Source organism: Aythya fuligula, chromosome 12, assembly GCF_009819795.1.
Source record: "Aythya fuligula isolate bAytFul2 chromosome 12, bAytFul2.pri, whole genome shotgun sequence".
In the NCBI taxonomy this organism is placed as follows: Eukaryota; Metazoa; Chordata; class Aves; order Anseriformes; family Anatidae; genus Aythya; species Aythya fuligula.
Window position 1 is genome coordinate 2543102 of NC_045570.1, and position 22532 is coordinate 2565633.

At 39.6% G+C, this 22532-nt stretch overlaps 1 protein-coding gene across 1 annotated transcript; it reads left to right on the plus strand.

Moving 5' to 3' along the window:
- Window positions 1-1044: 1044 nt before the first annotated feature.
- Window positions 1045-21007, plus strand: GPT2 (glutamic--pyruvic transaminase 2). Its single transcript, XM_032195501.1, has 12 exons — window positions 1045-1205; window positions 4429-4518; window positions 6029-6137; window positions 9770-9903; window positions 11930-12173; window positions 13496-13575; window positions 14139-14275; window positions 15071-15245; window positions 16040-16195; window positions 17284-17396; window positions 18593-18722; window positions 18896-21007. Exons 1-11 carry the CDS (start codon window positions 1119-1121, stop codon window positions 18681-18683), a joined length of 1416 nt encoding a protein of 471 aa, XP_032051392.1. The 5' UTR covers window positions 1045-1118; the 3' UTR covers window positions 18684-18722; window positions 18896-21007.
- Window positions 21008-22532: the final 1525 nt, after the last annotated feature.

The window sequence follows — 22532 nt, forward strand, 5'->3', positions numbered from 1 at the left end:
TGATCCCTTATTCCACTCTCTGAGCACAAACAAGGCGCCCCTTCAGGGCACCAAGGTTGGGTGAGAGGGGCCTTCTCCTCCCCACGGGTGGCGAGGAGAGAGTAGCTGCCCCTCCATCCCTCAAATTCTGCTTCTGCATTTGATGACAGACCTCCAGCCATTTGCCACGGAAGCAGAGCAGACCCTGAGTGCGAGGACCACTTCCATCACATGGAAACAACGAGGATGCTGTGATGGCACCAACTTGTGCCTGCGGGCACGAAACCTCGGCCAGAGGTTCTGCTTGGGCAGGGGGCAGCGAAAGGGCTGCGACATCCCCGGGGCGCACATCGAGCCTCTGCCGCGCATCCAAGGGCACGGGAGGGCGGGAGAGCAGAAAACCAGCCCCGGACAAAGGCAACCACCACCACCATCACCATCAGCATCACCGCCACCCCCACCAAAGCCATCTCCAGCTGCAGCAGCGGGCTTGGGGGCCGGTGGCGCTGTGGGTGCGGCAGCTCCCTGCCCATCACCTGATGCTGTGGGCAGGCGCAGCCCGGGGCTGCAGGAACTACAAAGCCCGCCCGGCAGCACCGCCTCCCTCGCCGGGCCGCTGCCCGTCTCGGCTCGCCGCGGGGTTCGGGGGGGGGGGAGGCGGGCAGGGGGCGCGGAGGATGGCCGCCCGTGCCCGGCAGCCTAGCGGGGCCCTCCTGCCGGGGCCGGGGCTCCGCGGCGGCATCTGATGCAATGCTGGCCCGTGTTGCCGCTCTGGTGGCAGCGCCGCTCCGCAGCACCGCTCGCAGCGCCCGCGGCTAGGCTCGGCAGCGGGACGGGGCAGGGCTGAGCGGCGCCCGCATCCCTCGCCTCGACGAGGGCGGCGGGGACGCGGCGATCCGCGGCGACAGCGCCGCTCGGGAGCCTCGGAGCGGCCCGGCGGGGCGATGCTGCGGCTCCTCTCGGCTGCCCGGCGCGGCGCGGCCCGGCCCGGGGGCGGCGGCGGCGGCGGCGGGGAGCGGCGGCCCCGGCTCCCGCAGCCGGCTCGGGAGGGCGCGGCGAGCTGGAGCAGCGCCGCCGAGGCCTCCGCCGTGAAGCTCAACGAGAAGGCGAGCCGGGAGAAGATCCTGACGCTGGAGTCCATGAACCCCTACGTGAAGGCGGTGGAGTACGCGGTGCGGGGCCCCATCGTCCTCAAGGCCGGCGAGATCGAGAAGGAGCTGCGCAAGGTGAGGCGGGGGCGGCGGGGCGACCTCTCCCCGGCGGCCCCGCCGCCGGCCCGGCCCTGCCCGGCCCCCGGGGCACTCCTCCGCCGCCGCCGCCGCTGATTGGGGCGCCGGGGGGCTCGCCGGGGCCGGGGCCGCCCTCCCCGCAGCGAGCCCCGGGGCCGAGCAGCGCCCCGGCCGGCAGCGAGCCGCTGGGGGCCGCTCGGGGCCGCTCGGGGCTTTTCCGCCAGCCCCCGGCCCCGTCCGAGCCCCGCACCGCGGCCGGGTGCTGATGAAGCTGCCGGGTGCTGAGGGAGCATCCCGATGCGGCGATGCTTCCAGCGCCTTCTGCGTGTTTTGCTCTTATTTCTTAACTTACGACTTAATATCGGGGAGGGGGAACAGCTTAGCAATTCAAGTGAGGCTTTTTGCTGTTCACAGCTTCCCTTGTCACCGTGAGGATTGATTTCTGCTTTGAATGAAGCATCTGGCATGGTTGCTTCTAGGATTTCAGATACTGCTCCCCACCTTCACCGCTTTAGCAAGCCTTGCCGATGTTGTTATTACCCCGAAGAATTTGACTAGTACACGTTTTGTACAAAAGCAGTGCCGCAGGAATGCTAGAGAGATTATTTTAAGGCTTTGCTCTTTGTGTTACTTGGCTACCCTCATCTCAGAAGGCCGTGTACGCCTTCAGCTCACTGTGTGTTATGTTCATCTATTACATGTGTATGTCTAACCCAATCATTTCAATTAGAGCTGTTCATAATTGCCTTTTTACAATTCTCCCCCAAACTTTCAGAGTGGCGATAAAGGTTCTATTTTGAAACACGTGCTTTGATTTTTGTCCAAGGACCTGTTTATAAAGGTGTCATTGCAGTTTCATGCAACCAGATTCTCAAAGAGGTGCGTTTGCCAGGAACAGAGAACAAAACCTTCCAGTGTTTTCAGTGGGCATGTTTGTTTTCAAGTTACCATTGCAGAGCAGGAGATATTACTTGACAAAACAGATACACGGTGATCCTCACTAACTCCTCCCAGCTCCCCTGCTTTCTTCAACTACAAGCTGAGTCATTGGCAGAGAGAAAAGTCTTCTGGGCACTTTTTAAAAGATACAAGGGCAAGTAATTGCCAATTGCTTTATTAAAAGATTGGTACGCCAGCTTTGTGTCTGCTTACGTGGCATTTTCCATTTAAAAGCCTTCTTCCTGAACCAGTCCCATGGAATATTTTCAATGGCACACAGTGTCCGCAGACACATGACTATGTTCTAAGATGACTAAAGCAAACAAAAACAAGTACCTGTTGGCAGGGAAGGAGGAGAGTGTTGCTGTGAAAGACCACAATAGTATTTGTGTGCAAAAACCATCTGGTTTGGCTAATGTACTAAATTTATGTGTTAGGGCTTTTGCTTGTTCTGTTTTTAATCTGGTGGGAAAAGAAAATCTCTTTCTGCTTATTGCTGGGAACTGTTATGCTTTTTTAGACAATACCCTAACTCAGGGCAAAGAAAATATCATCCCTTATTCTTTAACACATTTGTATTAGTGTGCAAGTCTAGTGAGCCAGATTCTGTCTACCATAAGAAGAACCAAACAGAATTAAGATGTGCAGGAATCTTTCTTAATTTCATTCAGACTGAACTCAGTCTCCTTCTACATGTTTCTTATTCTTCTTTACCTTCTTATTCATAAATGAGAGTGAAATGATTATGCTATCAGTCGACACTGATTGAAGAAAACTTATTTCTAACCATTTGCATTACTCAGAAAATGCTGAACTTCAGCCTCAAATATCTGTAATCTTTATCTGGAATCTCTGTTCCTAGTCTGTAATTTAAGATTGAAATGCAGCTCTTATTTAGGCACTCATTTATATCAGCAAACATAAAAGCAAATGACTTGATGTAATCAATGAGTCACTTTCAATTATTTTAAGTGAACCACTTTTCAATTCCTGCCAAATTTAAGGCCATGTAAAATGCTTTGACCCTGCTAAGTCAGGATCCTATAAGTTCAATTGTCTTGTCTTAATGCCACCTATTTAATTGCAAATGAAAACAAAGCAAACAAACAAATGAAAAACTAAATGTTCTCAGTTATATATGCCTTGAACTGGATCCACAGAGAGAATTTGAAACACATTATCTAGAATAAGCTGTTAGCCACGCTATGCCTCCAAATTTTGGCATACCTTGGAATTTGTAACCCTGGTGAATTCTAATATTTTGGTCATTGTTATCTTTGCATATCTGGGTTCTGATCTGTCACTGCAGGCCAACACATAGGCAGTATAATTTTGCAGCTCATTAGTCTGCATGAAAATCCTGTCATGGTTTGAAGGCTTCCCTACCATTTCTCATACCCAAAGTTACACTAGAAAAGCTATAAAATTGCTCTTACCTTGCTCATTTAGTCTTTATGTTGACCTTTACTTTCAGTTAATCTTTCTTACTTAAATCAATGGTGTTTTTTCTACCGGGCAGTTGCTGACCATTTTTCCTTTTTTAATTGCCATTTTAAAGAGCTGTGGTGGCTAACCAACATTCTGCAACTGTTTTCCCTCTGTTCTCTTGATCTATTCAATTCCTCGCTGGTAAAACAGCTGTCTGGTCAGATTTCAGAAATTAAGAAGCGTTTAAGTATTCATGGTGACTATTTAGCACTTTTGCTGTTTATCATAGAGTTCCTTATGATGAAACATCTGTATATGGTAACGTAGGGGACATAACATAATGCATAATTAATGTAAATAGTCAGAAAATAAATAAGCAAGCAGTGTATAAGCAAATTCTAATAAGAACTAAAGGCTTCAAGGTCTCTGTTGTTGGTGGATTTCTCAAATATTCTCAAATCTTTTTAGCTTCTTGACTGATCCCTCCTGCCCTCAGGTGTATCAAACAAGTTGTTCTCATGCTGGCAATTCAGAAAGCCTTTCTTTCAGCTTTTCTACCTCACACTGCAGTTGCCAGGCAAGTCAATCTCTTACTTACAGCTAGCAGAAAAATGAACAAACACTTTAACAAAAAAAAAAAAAAAAAAAAAAAAGACTATCAGTCATTTAAAACTGTGTCACAGCATCATTTCTATAAAGCATTTATGATCTGCTATTGTAAAGAAATGCATTAAGCTTTAAACTTCTTTCTTTTCTGAGATTATGCACTGTTTACTTACAGCCATATGACAAAAAGGAATTCTTTATCATCTGTTTCAGCCCTAACAGCCCATTGTGAATTTTCTCCTTCTAGGGAATCAAAAAACCTTTTACTGAAGTAATTAAAGCCAACATTGGAGATGCACATGCAATGGGACAGAGGCCAATCACCTTCCTTCGTCAGGTAAGAATATAATAAAATATTATTGTTGCTTTTTTTGATTATATTATGAAGAATACCTTAACATGTTTGACTCTCTTACTAATATTAATGATTCCTTACATGCATTTATACTTGTAAGCCTTTGATAAAGAATTACAAGTTTGGATTTCTGCTAGAAGTCCTATAACTAACACAGTAGCTTTCCTTACTTTTGAGATCATTGCCCATCCATCCTTTCTCCTGATACTTCTATATTATCATTCAGCACATTTGTTATCAGTAATGCACTTTAGAAAAGATAGCAATTGTTCTTAAGGAAAAAAAAAAAAAAGCTTTTCTTCATCTGACAGTATACTTAAAATCTGCTTGCAGTTGGGTGCAACTAGTTGTACTACTCCTGATTTTGCAGCAGTGTGCTGGGGGAAAACAAACAAACAAACAAAAAAAAACCACCACCCACTATGGTATTTCAATAAATACTATTTTTATACTACTCAAATTTTATATTACTGTGTTATTTAATAAAAGTATTTTTATACTCTTTAAATAAAAAGCTTACAAGTAAAAACAGTTTCTGAACATCCCTTACACACACATGTAAAATCATGAGCCTATAATACTATAAATTCAGAGAATTTCAGAGGCCAAACTGAAGCCGTATAAATCTGGGGGTCCATGTGCCAAGATTATAAAACTGAGCTATACAAGCTAGAAAAAACAGAGCTTCTTTCAAATTAATTCAGATCCAATATTATTAAATAAAATACTGGGTAAATGGGAAATCCTTCTTCCCCATGACTGCATGTGCATTCAGTTTAATTCTTCAGTCACTTGCCCACAAGATGACAACAGCCAATCCATATTACACCATGTGAACGTAAACATGAGAGAGACTGGAGCAAATCAAAGCTGATCTCAAGCAAGGCCTCTAGATTTGTCTTACATTTCTTCAAAAATTTAATTCTGCTAGGTGCTGTTTCTACTTTTACTACGTTCTACACCACCACTTCTTTTTTAATTATTTCTCACAACTTCATATTGATAATAACTGTAAGTTATTTTGGGGAAGGATTGCAGAACATGAAATTGGGACTTAAAACTCTGATCACATTTTTCAGTTCTGCTCCATATTTATACTCTTTATTTCTTGTCAATAAAGTGGGCTAGTAATACACAAAGAGTGGAGGACAGAGCTATTTACAGATTTCCTATTCTGAATAATGAACTGTTTCGCTGCGTTTGCACTACGCAGATCTCACTTTGACTCCAATCTTTACCATCTGTAATTCAAAGAGTTAATACCTCTATAACTGCTTTTAGTAGCAGAAGTTGGAACCTGATAAGATTCTTCACTTCTATAAGCACTACCCATAAAGAAACAACTGCAAACCCTTCATCAACAGCCTTTGTTTTAAATTAGCTTTAAAAAGTTAAGTTGTGATCTTCATGTCCAAGGAAAGTTAACAGTAATGTTACCAACTTGAAATAACCATTGAGCAGTGGCAAATTTACAGCTTTCTTGGCACTCTAGGTTGTGGCACTGTGCACATACCCAAACCTGCTGGACAGCCCAAGTTTTCCAGAAGATGCAAAAAAGCGAGCCAGACGGATCTTGCAGGGTTGTGGAGGTAACAGCTTAGGTAAGCATCTGTTTCAGTTGCTCTTATGTGCAATAGAATCAACTAAGGTAGTTTCAATATGTGCAGTACTGAAATTTCCTAATCTTGTTCTATATGATTACAAGACAAATGGGAGATGGCCTAGGGCAAAATGATAGGAGGAGATTCGGTGCAGCCCACTGATAAGCAGTAACGGTGCAATTTTTTACAAGACTTGTCACAGAAGAGGGCAAGATAAAGATTACACACTCACAGGGTCCTCACTACAACACTTTCTAGGCATAACCATAAACATAATGCTGAGCTTTTTTCTACCAGAAAAGTGTTGCAGAGTGCTATTTCTATAAAAAATGTCTTTTAGGCATCTTCTGACATCTGTTAGACCTGAACTGACAGCTATGTCTCCTGCTTGATCCTAGGAGGGGCTGTTTACAATTTTATCAACTCTAGATGTTTCCTCTCCCTGCCATGAAGTATGCAGTCACTGTAGTGGTGGGATCAACAAACTTTATGTCATCTCAGCTGATCCAGCTCACAGTCCTGTACCTTCATTTTGAACCAACTGCACAAATATGTTTGCCAGGATATGAGCTGGGGTATCTGAAACACGCATACCAAGGTGATAATGCTCTGCAAAGAGGGAAGAGCACACTCAGAACATGGTAGCTTTTTATTTATCCCAGATAGTTCCAGCTGAAGATATCAGAACCCCATTTCTCCAAGGCAAAATAACCCCAAAAAGAACTAAAGAACTCTGTTCTTCAACCAGTGCTCCCACAAGAGTACAAATATAATCTACGCCCAAATAAGTACAAACGTTGCAAATTCAGCAGAGAGAAAATAGAAGGGACAAATTGCTTCTCCTCTATCAGCTGTGATGTCTGCTTGTATCTGGGAAATGTCACTAAAAATTCTACTGTGAAGGCTGTGTTACAGCTACAGGGTAGGGCAAAGAGTCTGGCACACCAAACTACCTTCTTTCAGGTCCAAAAACCAGTGAACAGTGACATTTCAGAGTACATCTGAGATTAACTGGCGTATTTCTTAATCTTTGTGATCGCAGTGGCTATTTGCTCTGGCATACTTTTAGGGTAGGTGAAACTTAATAAAGTAAACAAAACCTAATTAGGGGTTATATTAGCAGTATTTCAGCCTTAGACTATTCCGAACAACACAGCCTAATATAGAATGTATTCTATCCTTGCCTTCTTTGCATTGGTTTTGTTTCTATACAGAGAACATAAAAAATACAGTTACCAAAACGGAGAAATTACTCTGACTCCATGAAATCCTTTCGTAGCTCACTCAGGAACAACTCATCAACACGATACTGGTTGTCATGTGAAAGTTACTGGGGATATAACCGAATTTTTCATCAGTCATTTTTGGTGGTGATTTTCAAGTTTAGGGGTGTAATAAGAGCTCTCAGAATGCTGAGTCTTGGTCCCACACTTCTGGATTAAGCAGAATGGAATTTAGCCTTGTATGATATTTCAGAAATATGTGATCCTGTACAAAATCTCTCTTTCAGCAGATCATCACGTATTTCAAGTAATTTGCATTAGCTTAGTAGGCACAGAAGTAGGCCTGAAACATTCACAACATTCTGAATACACCCTTTTAATTTCAGTGGATAAATGTAAGTTCTGTAAGTCAGAAACTGCAGTCTTGGATGATATTTTTTTTCCCTGCTATGGTATGTACCAAGAACATCTGTCCCTCTGAATTCCCTAAAACCAAGAACACTGTAGACCTTATTGATCTACTCTACTGGTTTACACTTCCTCTCCACCCGTCTCTCCAGTACCATCTATCAGCCCCCGCTCTCGGCCCCAGGTACCCACCAGCCTCTGTACAGCACTCCGTAAATACGCAGCCTGAGTGAAATTGCAGCTGCGTGGCGCTGACTCCAAGCACTTCACTGACAGTTTGAAAACCTGTTGCTGCTTTCTGTGGCCGAGACAGAGGAATTTGCTTTCTTGGAAAAAATCAGAAGTCAAAAACTGATCCTTCCACGTAGCTTTAAGTGCTGTGTTCTAAATAACTTCTAAAACATTTTTCAGTTCAACACAGAAGTGATTTTGCAATCTATATATGTTTAAGCTTTATCTATATATGTTTAATCTATATATGTTATGTAGTGGTGTATTTGCATCTATATTGGCCTGCTTAAATCTATTAATTGCAAATTTAATATGAATTACTTGACTTCTGGGTATGAACTAAAATAACCTCACTTCTAATGAACATTCATTTGGCAAAACCCTCCTAGTAGCATTGAGTCTCATTCTCCCAGACCACATGTGATGGCTCAGACACATCCTCAACTTCTATTGTGTTCAAATACTCTGGGATTCTTTTGACTTTTTTTTTTTTTTTTTTTGACGGGTTTCAATTGTTTGTTTGTTTGTTTTTTAATTTATCTGCATGCCACAGTGAAAACTAATGGGTTTTAGTCAAAGTTACCAACTGAGTACAATCAAGTATAGGCCTGAAAATTGAATTCAGGTCTTCTGTATATTCCCACTGAGACTCAGCCTTCAAAGGAGCACAAAACAGGATGATAGCTTAGCTTTGTTCCCCTCTTTAACAGGGGCTTCCTTGCTGCGGTAGAAGACCCTTATACAAACCCAATATAGATTATTGTTGTGTGAAAGTCAATTTTTAGGACATCAGGGAACTTTGTGCCCTGAATAGCCACTTGGTGCCATACAGTTGCACAGTACTTGCAAAGGTTCTTTGTCTTTGTAAATTGCGCTGCTACAGAAGTATTATTAGGCTGACTTATAGGATATAACTGAGCGATAAGAGTTAAGTCAGGCACAATTATTCCACTCCACCCAAAAGGCAGAGAAGACTCTGCAGGTTCATGACAGTGTTCTAAACTACATGTACATTTGTCACTTCACCATCCATCAGCCTTAGGCCTCATAGCTTGAATCCATTCCTCACTTAGGCTTAGACTTGTTTTTACTGTTTACTCATTGCACACGCTCAGCAATGATGCACACAGCATCTAAAATCTTACTTTATTAGATTATTAGTTATGCTCTGTAAACTTCACAAGCCTTGTGTACTGGTGTGATACTAGATGTTTCTGCTACAGGTAACTGCAAATGGTTGAGGGAGTTGCTGTGGAGGGAGAGGGAAGCAGTTCAGGATTTTTTTGCTTTTCAGACTGGGAAGAAATGGTTTCATGTTCTTTTCATATTGCAAATAAAAATCTTATTTTTGTCATGAATTTTTAAGAAGTTATTTTCTCTCCTATTGCACATGCCACCCCTGTTCTTTGTTCCCATTACTTAAATAATTGTGACTGACCTGAAATGGCTTTCAGCATAATGAAAGCAACTGGGAGAAAGTAAAAATGGGATTGCTGACCCAGTTTGCAAAGTAGCCTTTAAAGCCTACTTTTATTAAATTTATTATTTTTGTATGTTAGTGATAATTATTGTATTTGTCTCATCCCAAATAAATGCTTTTGCTCTACCAACAATCCAACTCCCTTTCATGCTCTTTGGAAAGCAAAAAAAAGGGATCCAAAGCCCTCATATTAAAAAAAAATAATATACCACCAGCTCAGGGGATTTTCTAGCAAACAGCAAATCTGACGTTCATTGTACACAACTCTCATCTCATTCTCTTTTTCACAGGAGCTTACAGTGCCAGTCAAGGAATAAATTGCATCCGTGAAGATGTTGCTTCATATATTGAAAGAAGAGATGGAGGAGTTCCTGCAGATCCAGATAACATATATCTTACCACTGGGGCAAGTGATGGCATTGCTGTAAGTGTTAAAATTAAACCTGTCTCTTCCTGGTATAAATTATATGTCATTAGTTACCTTCAGAAATACTGATCTCTGTTGAACATCTGGTCTCACAAATTCTTGTGAGTTTGATCTAATAGATACTGAAGTCAAACTGAATTGATAACAAATACACCCAATTATGAGGATTTAAGGTGCCAGCTAAGTAACAGACCCATGGAGTCTCTTAATATATATTGACCAGTACCTTTTGTATAGGCAGTGTAAGTTACATACACACTACAATATAAATATAGGAGACAGACCACTAAGACTGAATGATGTCCTCCATAGTTAGAATGCATTAAGCACTAAAGGTCAATCAATCCATGGCAAAGAGGTGAGAAGTCTTGGGAGCTCTTCTTCCTAATAAACACTCTGCTAGTGCAGATTAATGCCAGTGAAAATCACAAAGATCCATTTCAATAGCTATCTTTGGGAGAAACTAGGTGTTGGCTTCAACCAATGTTCAAAGATGGTAATCATTTAAGAGAAATAACTGTCTCTGTTAGACTTTTACTTTACACAGGCACGTTTGCTGATATTACATCAACCAATAATTCTTTGCCTTATTTATTTATTTATCTATTTATATATTTATTTACGGCAGACTTGTTTGTTAAAGCTTGCTGTTGTTTTTAAATGACATCTAGTGGCAGAGTTCAGAATGGCAATGTTCAGACATAAACAGCTCTCCTCATGACTTTAGAGAATTGGCTTTCTAGAGTTTCCAATGCCGAGTGTTATACTGGCAGCTTGTAGCTGGCATAGTGCATCAAATCCATACCATGCTTGTTTGATTTTGCCATTGGTAAAATGTCAGCAGTACAAAGAGTCTCATTATTTGGAACTTCCAAGGATAGAACAACCATTGTTCCATAACATGGGGGACACAGAGTATTAAAGACTTTATTTTAAATTTTGCATTTAATTCCTGATTACATTTGTTGGATGCTCGGTATTTTTAAACTAGTGGTGGGTATAAAATGATGTTGATTATAAATCATTAGCTTAGCAACTGAGTGAGTATGTGATGAGAGGCACAGAAAGGCAGATTTTGTTCCAGAAGCCTGGGAAACTTAAAGGGTACTGCTGTTACATCTGAAGTGCTATTTCTGTTTTTACACTATAATAACATGTTGGTAATGATGCCTGCTCTGATTGTACCTGTACTTCAGTTCTCCATGGATTCTAAAGGCAAGAAATCTTTCCCCTGCCCACACCAAACGTACTCTTTTATCTAATTCACACATAAAAAGCCTACACAGACACACAGCTGTTGGGAACAGGTAAATCCTCTGGACTTATCTTAGCACAAGCATTCCATTTCTGCCTGTGTTTTCTGGGCATAAATTACATATAATGCATAAGATGTGCATATAATGCATCCTAAGATATGCAGACTTTTGCTCTCTCGTATTTCTTGAACATGAAAGCATAATGCCAGTCTCTAGCTTTGGTGCCACCTGGCCACTTTTGCTCCTAATCTGAAACAGGTCTCCCATTACTAAGGAGAACCTCCATGTGCCCCAGTGCTAATTTTTGGTTTTATTTCTTGGCCTCTTGTGTTCACTGGGACAATACGAGTGGAAGGCAATGAGCAACAACTAGCTGAGGCTTCTTTGCTTCTAACTGTAATTGAGCACAGTAAAAAAAAAACCAAAAACTAAAACAAACATATACTCATGATCTAGATATTCCTTTTTCCAAGTTTTCCTCTAGCCTTGTGCTCAGAATTTTTTTTTCTACATTTTGAAGTTGATCAGACATCATGTTCAGGAGCTGTGACATGCAGAGGAATTCTCTGAAGCTCAGTTAGACCATTCTTACCCAGTCAGTAACTTCACTTGAAAAAAAAACACACTCTTTGATGTAAGGAAAGGACCGTCAGCTTTTAGAAATCTATCTTAACTCTAGATTCTTTTAAGAAGAAAGATCAACAACATATTCTAGAGTATACTAATAATTCTGACTTAGGACTTTTTTTTCCCTACTTTTTCCCCAGACAATTCTAAAGATCCTGGTCTCAGGAGGTGGAAAATCCCGAACAGGAGTGATGATCCCTATACCACAGTATCCCTTATATTCAGCAGCCATATCTGAACTCGGTGCCATCCAGGTGAACTACTATTTGGATGAAGAAAATTGCTGGTCTCTAGATGTGAATGAACTTCGCCGCTCCTTGAATGAAGCTAAGGCATATTGCCATCCAAAAGTCCTCTGCATCATCAACCCAGGAAATCCCACAGGTCTGTAGTGGTTTTCTTGTATTGATGTTTGTATTGATGTTTTTCTAATACATTTTTTGTTTCTCTTTCATTCATTTGACATTGCAGGCAAATCCAAAATACGTATCAAATATTTAAAGCTGAGCTCTAGAGATCAGTACTTTATGTAGGATGGTACAGCATACTTTCAGAAACTTCTTTTTGGTATCATGGAATTCCAGCAACTTGGGGAGAGAGAAGGGAGCAGGTTCACTTCACTGCATCGCATCTGAAGTCATTGCTTCCATTTAACTTCTACAGTCCTGGGGAATGACTTTCAGTCACTTTTGGTCTGTATCAAGGATCTCGTCTCTAAGATGCCTGTAAGGCAATGACTGCAGATGACTCTGAACTCAGTGGCAAGCACTGCCCCTCTTGGAAAGATTTCTTTCTTTGCACAGTTGAGGTTGCTTAGTGAGAAACTAGCTTGCACTGTTCCAGATTTGTTTGAGCTGTGGAGTTGCAGCTATTCTTGCATGAGCTGGACTCAGTGGGAAGATTCCTATCTCAGCAATATTCCTGCAGAAATCCTAAGGCTTCCATGGGATCAAGTGGAACCTTAAACAGTGTGACAAATACAGAAGGACCAGGGCTCCTTCACCAAGCTAAAAGAAATCAAACTTTCAAATAAGATTCATTTTCTTCAACCTATTTGAGACTACTAGGACGAGACAATTGTCAGTTATCATTATACACATCATGTTTATTAACATTATTTTGCATTACTATTAGTGGCTTGGGGATGGAAGGTAACAAATAAAATTAAATGACTGTAAACAGTCGTAAGTGGTCTTTATGTTGCTTGTCAGGTGAACTGCAGTAAAAATCTATGTGTATATATTCATAGCTCACTGCAGAAAGTTGGCTTGAGTCAATACATCTTACTTGAGTCAGGAAGGCACAGTGTCAATTACTGTGGCTTGGCTCACAAACAGGAACACAATAATTCATCTCCTTGCAATTATCTGTCAAACTTGTGCTTAAACTGCATTGTGAAATAACCTGTTCAATCATTACACGTGTGAGGATTTCAAATGATCACTTATACACAGACTACTGTTAGTAAATTACTGATGCTCATGCTTCCTTTGTTTGGGATGGACTAAGTTGCCTTGAACCATAACACCTCTAAAAATGTTCCTCGATTTCAGACTTAGTGAATTGTATTCTAAAATTCAACAGCCCTTTTCTGAGACAGAGGAGCATCTTATTGAAAAGGTAGTTGTCTAAGTAGGTCTGCACTAAAAGATTTGTCTGTATGCTCCACTAACTTTATTTTTCTTGCTTTAAAAATCAAACTATAGGACAGGTGCAAAGCAGAAAGTGCATTGAAGATGTGATACACTTTGCTTGGGAAGAGAAGCTTTTTCTTCTGGCTGATGAGGTAAGGGTGTATTCTGTTCCCTCAAAAGCAGAGCTAAGAGTAAGCATAAAAAATGTAACTTTGTTCCATATGTGGTAGTGGTGCATTTTAAAGAACAGATTCTCTATTATCATATAAAGACATGGACAAACATATGAGATTATTAATATTGGGGGGTTAATGAAAGGTGGCTCGATCTGGATTTGAACTAGAGAGAAAGTGTAGGGGACACAAGCAGGAAACACGAGGAAGAGACTTTGCTAGAACTGACCTAAAAACCTGTGTGATTTTCAGAGCACTTAAAATGAAAGCAACAGAAGGAAAATCAATTTAAATGTACAAGTCAAGGGTAAATTATATAAAGAAGTTCAATGTTTTTCCAAAGGCTAAACTATTAAGTATGGCTACGTGAGATAAAACACATCATTACAGTAACTATTACTTAACAAAGAACCTTGTGTCCTCTAAAGGCTTAAGTTTCAAGTGTAACAACTGTTTCTTCAGTTCAGATCTGGCTCTCTAAAAGGCCGTCTTTTATCGTTAGCTGGAGGAACAGAGTACATTAATGTCTTCTGACTGTTCAGGTTTACCAGGACAATGTGTACTCTGAAGGATGCCAGTTTCATTCCTTCAAAAAGATTCTGTATGAGATGGGACCTGAGTACTATAACAATGTTGAACTGGCCTCTTTTCACTCTACATCTAAGGGATACATGGGCGAGTAAGTCTGTTTTCATTTAACATTTTAATTTTAATTTTTAATTTAATTTTTCACCTTCCCTGTTAATCTGATTGGACAGACATTTTTCATTAGTGACCTGAAGGTAATCCAGTGTCTTCTACTGATTTTAATTTAAAAAAATGTTAAGAAAAAGAAAACAAACATTTAAGCTGTGATGAATTAGCCCTGTGGTTTTCAATGTACTGAATAGTTCAACATTATGAATGTATTTATTTCAGACACCGAATGCCTCTGTTCCACAAAGCTGAAATCCTACAGTCCTAAACCTGTGATAAAGGAAAAGAGGCTCTCCAAAATCCAACAGAACAGCTTAAGTACATTTAATGTCACTAGGACATTTAATATTACAATTGTTTGGGTTTGGTTGTTTTGGAGAGGAAGAGATGGAACAAAAAGAATGTTCTGATTAAATGCATTCTGTGACAGCTGTATGTGCTTGTTCTGAAGAGAAAACAGTCCATGTTAATAGTTAACTTGTCCAACAGGGAAGCCACATGTACGCTATTTTCCCTGTATGGGATACTAGAGCTTAATGGCATGGTATTTAGTGCCATCTTAGAACAATGACTATAGCAGCTGTTTCAACACCCGTGTGTTACATATTGCAAGATCTTAACTCTCTTGCCACTTTTGCAATTATTTTCATCACTTTTCCAGTATTTTTTATATATATGTGTGTGTATGTGTGTATATATATATATACACATACACACACACATATAAAAGTGCATATATACACTTGGGGCCAACTGATCTTTTCTGTTCACTCCATAGATGTGGCTACAGAGGAGGTTATATGGAGGTCATTAACTTGCACCCAGAAATGAAAGGACAGCTTGTTAAGCTGCTTTCTGTTCGCATTTGTTCTCCAGTCTCAGGACAAGCAGCAATGGATATTGTAGTTAATCCTCCAGTACCTGGAGAAGAATCCTATTCACAGTTCATAAAGGTCAGTGATAACATGCTTATTCTGTTGTACATTTCCTAAACCTATCCTGTGCACCGTGAACTCAAAATATGCATAGAGACCAGGCCTTTTTCTTCATTTTACAGAACTATGCAGTTGTTTTTTTGTTTGTTTTTATATTAACTGAATATATCTACCTTAAAAATATTTTTTATTCCTTTTATGGTTCTTTTGCTTAGGAGCCAAAGGAAAGCTAAGAAGGCATTATTAAATCACCTCTTCTGCTGCTAAGTTCAACTTTTCTTCTGTGTTTAGCATAAGAAAAAAATACATATATATATTTGCTTTTACTAAATCTAAAGAGGAATATAAGTTCAAACAGAGTTATAAACTCAGCCTGGTTCTTAGGTATCCCTTTATACACTGAACTATATGGCATTCTGTGTTAAAGTATACATATATTTTTTCACCTGTACAAATGAAACAAAATATGGCTTAATAAATTACAGTATTGAGTCAGACCAAAGGTTCAGGTAACATGGTCTCTGAAAATAGCCAAGGGTGGACGCTTAGAAGGAAGAACAGGACATGCAGATAGAGGTTTGAGCAGGTTTTTGTCTATCTATAACACTTCATAGTTATATCTTGCTAATGCCTTTTTTTGCATTGCTGGCTGTAAAAGTAAGACTGGATTTAGGAGCATCACTTGTTCTGAAAGCTCAGCAGAGTCCTAGAAATGCTTAATTCTGGGTAGGCTCCTTGAAGCATCCCTTTTTTCTCTAGCATTTTTACTGCCACTTCAAATATGCCAAACTGAACACCTTCCTTTTAAACAGGAGAAGGAGTCTGTTTTGAACAATCTTGCCAAAAAAGCAAAACTGACAGAAGACATGTTTAACAAGGTACCAGGAGTTCACTGCAATCCACTTCAAGGAGCTATGTATGCTTTCCCACGGATCTTTATCCCTGCCAAAGCCATTGAGGAGGCAAAGGTCAGTCATCCATTTTTTCCAGTCCATTTTAACCTTCACATGCTTGTGCCTGCTACTTTTAACGATGAACTTTTATTCCAGAGGTAGAGTAAGGCCATGTAAAAAAAAGGACTTCATTGGCTATGTATGATCTTAAATGTAACACGACCTTTACTTAAAAAATAAACAGAGCATTTCTCTACGCTTGTAAGACATCCAGGTTGAGAATGCTAACCAGGGAGGGTAGTGTTAAATAAAGTCACAGGACAGACAGGTAGCTGGACTCATGCACATTCCAGATTGCTGCCCCTGCCCAGGCTAGGTTGGGCCAGGTTATGTGCCTGGGACTGTGACCAGCTGAACACTACTGACCCTGTAAAGAAGCCACATTCAGCAAGCATAGGAAAGAGAGAGGGAGGTTGTCTTACCAATTCTAGTTCTGCACAATTGCTTTTTTTGCTTTTTTTTTTTTTGCTTTTTTTTTTTTTTCCCCTCATTGGGGTCAGTCAATTATATCACTAAATGACAAGTCTTGTTCCTAGCTGGAGCTCTATTACCCAATATGTAACATACATTTTTTAAAGGGAATTATAACTACGTAGCTGAGGGCAAAAACAGGGCTCTTTCTGCTGATTCTGTGACAAGGTGTATAACCTGCATGTATGTAAGTACTTCCATAGTTATTAATCAGGGGACTTTCTAGTCAGCAGATAATTCAAGGGAAAAAATAGTAACTGCTAACAGAACTGGAACACACCGCTCTAATTTCATTTTGTCAAATGTCAGTAGCTTAGATTTTTGTAAATACGATTTTGAGACTTTTGACAAAAAGCTACAAGCCAGTCAAGGAGTAAAACAAAATTATCTAGAAGCTTTCTTTCAAAGCAAGTGTTTTATGTAGGTTCTTTACCCTTGCTCCTCCATGAATTACCATTTTTTAATTAAGTGTGAACTGTATAATTAGGAATTGTTCTTCACGTATTTAGTAATAGTTAAAATAGGAACTAACAATGCAAGACAAGGTTTCAGGAAAAAAAAAAGTCATTAAATGAGTTATAGTTATTTGGAATATTTTGACTTCATTAATTCCAAAGCATCCACTCCACTAGGCTCATAAAATGGCACCCGACATGCTATATTGCATGAAACTTCTGGAAGAGACTGGAATTTGTGTTGTACCTGGAAGTGGATTTGGCCAAAGAGAAGGAAGCTACCATTTCAGGTACAGTTTCTGTTGATTTAAAATCAAATGAACTGTAATAAACTAAGTACCATCCCAATACTTTATTTTCTGACTAAATATAAGGAATCTTATTTACATTGATGTCGTCTCACTCTACTGACATTTTCTGTTGAACAGACCTGATCTGCTAGATGAGCTGTTTGGGTTTTTACAGTGTTTTCCCAGCTTGCTGATATAGCTTTATTCTATTTTTATACACTGACATTGGAAATGTCTTCTCCACAAATAAAAACAATAATTAGTAGCTTATACTCTAAGCTTTAAAGTCGGCTAAGGCATTAATAAGCGGAGGGGAATTAAACAGTGTTTCAATATGGAGAAATCATGTGAAAGACGCAGTACCTTCCCCTATAAATCTGCTCTACACACACTGAATTACTTTGTTTACTGAAACAAGAAATTGGACTAAATCTTTTAATACCAAAACTGAATATAGAGTCCATTGCTCTTGCTTCCAATAAACAACATTTTATTAGAATCAAGCCACGGATAGCTGCAGTTTATCATGGAATTTAGTCTTGTTTGGTCTGAAGCAATGTAACAGAGGGTACCATTAGCTATGCAAGTTCAGCAGTACAGAGAGCTGAGTTAGATGTCCGGGTGCATGCAGCTCCAGGGAAAAGCTGTTGCAAGTCCATCCCTGTACATGTGTAGAAAAATGTTTGTTTGTTTTTTTTCCTCTGTAATTCTTGTGTACAGGCTGATAACTCAATGTGATCTTCAGATTATGCTGAAGGAAAAGGGGGACTTAAACATGCAGTGTGGGATGTTACATTGTTTAAATTGTATTTAAATTTTCAATTCAGAAAGAAATGTACATCTACTCATAATCACCAGCCCTTCATACTAAACAAAAAAGTATTTGACATAACTGCCACCAAAATGGAAACTGACTCACTGATTTTTCTTCCTGATAATGTTTTGTATCACTCGGCAAAAAAAATAAAAGTTCTGTAATTCCTATACATTAACCAATGGAAACTAATTGCTCCAGTTTAATATTTGATTAAAGCATAAATGCAAAAAAATAGAGCACCACATCAAAACAGATATTTAGATTTACATATTACTAGCATTGCCCTGAGATAAGTCAACATCTGTGTCAAGATTACACATCAGTTTGTTTTGAAGACAATGTTGGATATATATTTTTTCTTCTAAATATTATTTTTCAGAATGACCATACTTCCTCCAATAGAAAAGCTGAAGATCCTACTGGAGAAAATGAAAGACTTCCACATAAAGTTTCTTGAAAAATATGCATGAAACTGCTGTGGCTTTTTCCTCCATCCCCTCCACTTCAAGGTGAACGCAGAAAATGAACAAGAATCTGCTGAAAATGTGCTGTTCATCTAATTAAACTAAATTCAAAATAGACAGAACTTATTTCAGATACAGCTAAGACTTACTGAATTGAATTTAATGTCTGTTAATATACGACATTGTTACACCAACTTTTTTTTTTTTTTTCTTTCAAGAGGAAGGGGAAAATGAGAAGAGAACGGTGGAAGAAGGAGTCAGTAAATGATTTTGTGCCTTGATTGGAAGTTATATTCTTGAACTTTTGACTCAACAGGCTGGGGAAAGGAGTTGGTCATGACATCTACTACTGTTTTTTGGGGAGGTGTTTTTGTTGTTGTTGTTGTTGTTGTTTTTATAAGACAGAAATGCTCGGAGCAATTGTTTAGCTAGGAACATGATTCCCATCTTAAAATTCTAAACAAAAATTCAGAAGCCTACTGCAAGGTACTACAAGGTACTGGATTTTTCTTTTTTTGTTTTTAAGTATGAAGTGTTCTCTGGATCTGATTAAACGTGTAGGTACAGCATGCTTATTTAAAAAAAATCACTGGCAGATGTATGTAGATACCTTTGAACTTCTGTTAAAAAGAAATCCTGCCATCACAGCATAATCAGAGTGAATATACAGTTTTGATCACAGGAGTGAATATGGTGTCTGTTTGAACCCTATTTGTATAAAACTGAAACATAATGAGGAATATTAGCTTCTTCTTCATATACTGTTGTACTCTTATTAAAACACAGCTAAATCAAGTAATCATCTAGGAGTACAGCTGTATTACTCCACTAATCCATGCTAGTTCCACTAAAACAGAGAAAGAAGGCTTCAGTTTGCCTAGAGTTGGAAGCTGGATGCCTTCTGCTAGCACTGGTAAAGTACTGAAGAAACATAGCTTCCTTCCAGTATTCAGCCATGAAAGCATTAACATTTGTCAGGCTTAGGCTCAGCATTTCATGGAGTTTATTCATTAAGAATATCCCATTTCATCTAGTCATTAAATGATTAAAGTAAATTCATTTTAATGTCTACCAGCACTTTGTTAGGCTGCCTTTGTAGCTGCTTCAGCATCCTATGCTGATCCAGGTAATACTAAAGCCAAGGGCTAGAGAATCAAGATATGGATAAAGGATGTGCCAAACCATGTAGAAGACAGAGATGTTGACAATAATTGTCCTTGCTACAGCAGCTGCTAGGCTATGACGTAGCATTGGCAGTTGGTATACTTCTCACTGCTCCTCACAGAAGGTTGTGAGAAAAAACTTAGCACTTCTCAATCGTCTACCAGTGGACACAGGTTCAAAAATGAAAATCACATGCTGCTACACAAAGTATGTATGTATGGAAGCTTGGGGAAAAAACATTTCACAAAAAAATTTACTTTCATCTGTGATGGGTGAAATGATTTCTGGGAGGACAGCAGACAGGGAACACTCACATTGCTACTATCCATTGATAAATGCAAGCTTTTATCTGTTAGCACTCTCCCCTTGGCATCCTTAACATGCACTAATAAAACAAATTTATAAAGCAAAACTGTAGTAAGAGGTTAGAACATTGATTTAAAAATATGACAAACAGCGCTTTCCTAGTCTAGAAATGTGTCTAAATCAGATCTGGCTTTCGACTTGTAGATTGAAACTTGTAGATTGAAACTAAAATCTAACAATGGGAGTTAGAATATTTTTTATATTTTTGTAACTACAGCTTTTTCATTGGGGTAGTATTTGTAATTTAATAAGTCGATAGATTTTATATTTGCCTTGCATTTGCACCTGATACTTCTGGAAAAATGTAAAGGTTTACAAGTTTCTAATGATACTTTACAGGTGTCAAAGGCTTTTTGTTTTACGTCAGGACCACAATTCTTACACTTTTAAACCAAAATATAATGGCATAAACTGAAGCGTTGTTTTTTTTTGTTGTTGTTGTTGTTTGTTTTGTTTTGTTTTTAACATTCTATTATGGTGCCTTTTATGTTTCTGACATTATAAGAAATAACGCTTTGTTCTTGATGCATCTCATATGGAAGAGTGGTGATTTCTATTGTCCATCCACAATATTTGTATGTACTGTGATAAGGTAGATGTGCATTTTGTGGGTCAATCCTGTAAAGCTAAGAAAGGAGGTTTATTTTCAATGTCTATGAAATATTTGATTAATAACAGACAATCCTTACTTTCAAGTGCATGCTTCTAGGTTTGATTTTCCTACAGGTGCTCCTTATAATGGTACTTTAGATGTATGAGAATTCCAAACAATAAAGCACATGTTTAAAAAAAAAAAAAAAGAAAAGAAAAGAAAAGAAGAAAGAGCAATAGTTCTCCATTTCCTATGTTACTGAAACAAGATTTCCTGGATTGCACTATTTGAAGCATTTAACTTCATGTTGGAAATAGTATTTACTTTAATCCATGTATTAGACCATTGATTTATGCATCGCTCCAATTTACGGATTAGAAATTTGATGGACTTGTCACAAAACTATTCCTCACCAATGCAGAATTGAACATACAGATGATCTTAGACGTACTCATAATTAATCAAATATTTTTCTTTAAGGAGTTGTAACCAGGAGTTAAGCAAAACAGATTTATTTCCTCATAGAGAGGATCAGTCTTGACTAAGACTGAACAATTGTGGCCTGAAAGGTTTGGTGAGGGGATTGTTTGGTATTTTTTTTTTTTTAAGTCTTATTACATGGTTTGTATGAGATTAAACATACCGAGCAAGATGATCTTGTCTTTTTTTGCAGTGATACCTCAGAATATCTTTAGCGATGTTTGGTAATTCAAAAGAAAATACAGTTTAGGGAAAGGGAAGCTAGTCCTGCTTGTGTGTATAACTGCACCACTAAAACAAAAGCAAAAGCTGGCTATATCCTTGTTTATGTCAGGTATTGGAGTGTTTTCTGGAGCTGAAGCATCTACTTGGGGGCACTTATCTGGGGGCATTGTGGTGGGGTTGTTTGCTTTACAAACGAGAACATGGTCTGATCTAAAATGATACTACGAGTTGTCAGTCTGAGTTCACAGGTTTGTTTGAGTGATGTAGTCCGTCCCATCTGGCTCAGTAGATCCTGAGGTTGTGCCAGTCATAAGAAGAGTTGAAGAACCTACTAACTTCGGAGAGCTTACAACATGAATTGTGTACACTGTATGAAGAAAACCCTAGTGTTTTACAACATTATCTAAACTCCTTTTAATGCAGGCCCTCAATCAATAAAGAATACAGGTTAGATTATTTGTATAAAACCTAAAATACTCAAACCTCTGGTGTGTTTTTTATTATTATTATTATTTGAATTCATATAAGGTCACACATTTCTACAAGGAATTACATTTTTAAGAATATACCTTTGAATATTTTAATGCATTCAGTACTGTGTGTATCCTTGATGCTCCACACCATTACATTTTTCTCCTTTCACCCGGTCAGAGCTTACACAAACCGTAGGGATTTGCATAACGCCTTGTGGCAGAACGAGCAGTGAAATAACGAGGAACGGGGCCGCGGCTTCCCGGCGCCCGCCCCTGGCAGCCGCACCGCCACCAGAGGTACCAGCAGTACCAGTACGGCCTCCAGCACTACCAGTACCGTCAGGACCACCACCTCCAGTACCACCAGTACCACCAGTACCACCAGTACCACCAGCACCCCGCAGCCCGGCGCCGGGTACGTCTCACCCCGCCGGACGAAAGCGGCCGTCGGCGCTACCGCTGCTCCTCCGGTGCAGCGGCCAGCAGCGCCTGCTTCAGAGCAATTCATAGAAGCGTATTTTAGGAGGAATTTCTCATTTTTGTCCACCAGGAGAA

Excerpts from the sequence above, each read along its gene's own strand:
- GPT2 (XM_032195501.1), top strand. The coding sequence starts at position 1,119 with ATGAACCCCTACGTGAAGGCGGTGGAGTACGCGGTGCGGGGCCCCATC. Across the intron at positions 4,519-6,028 it reads CAATCACCTTCCTTCGTCAG|GTTGTGGCACTGTGCACATA; the intron begins GTAAGAATATAA and ends TTGGCACTCTAG. Across the intron at positions 13,576-14,138 it reads TTTTTCTTCTGGCTGATGAG|GTTTACCAGGACAATGTGTA; the intron begins GTAAGGGTGTAT and ends CTGACTGTTCAG.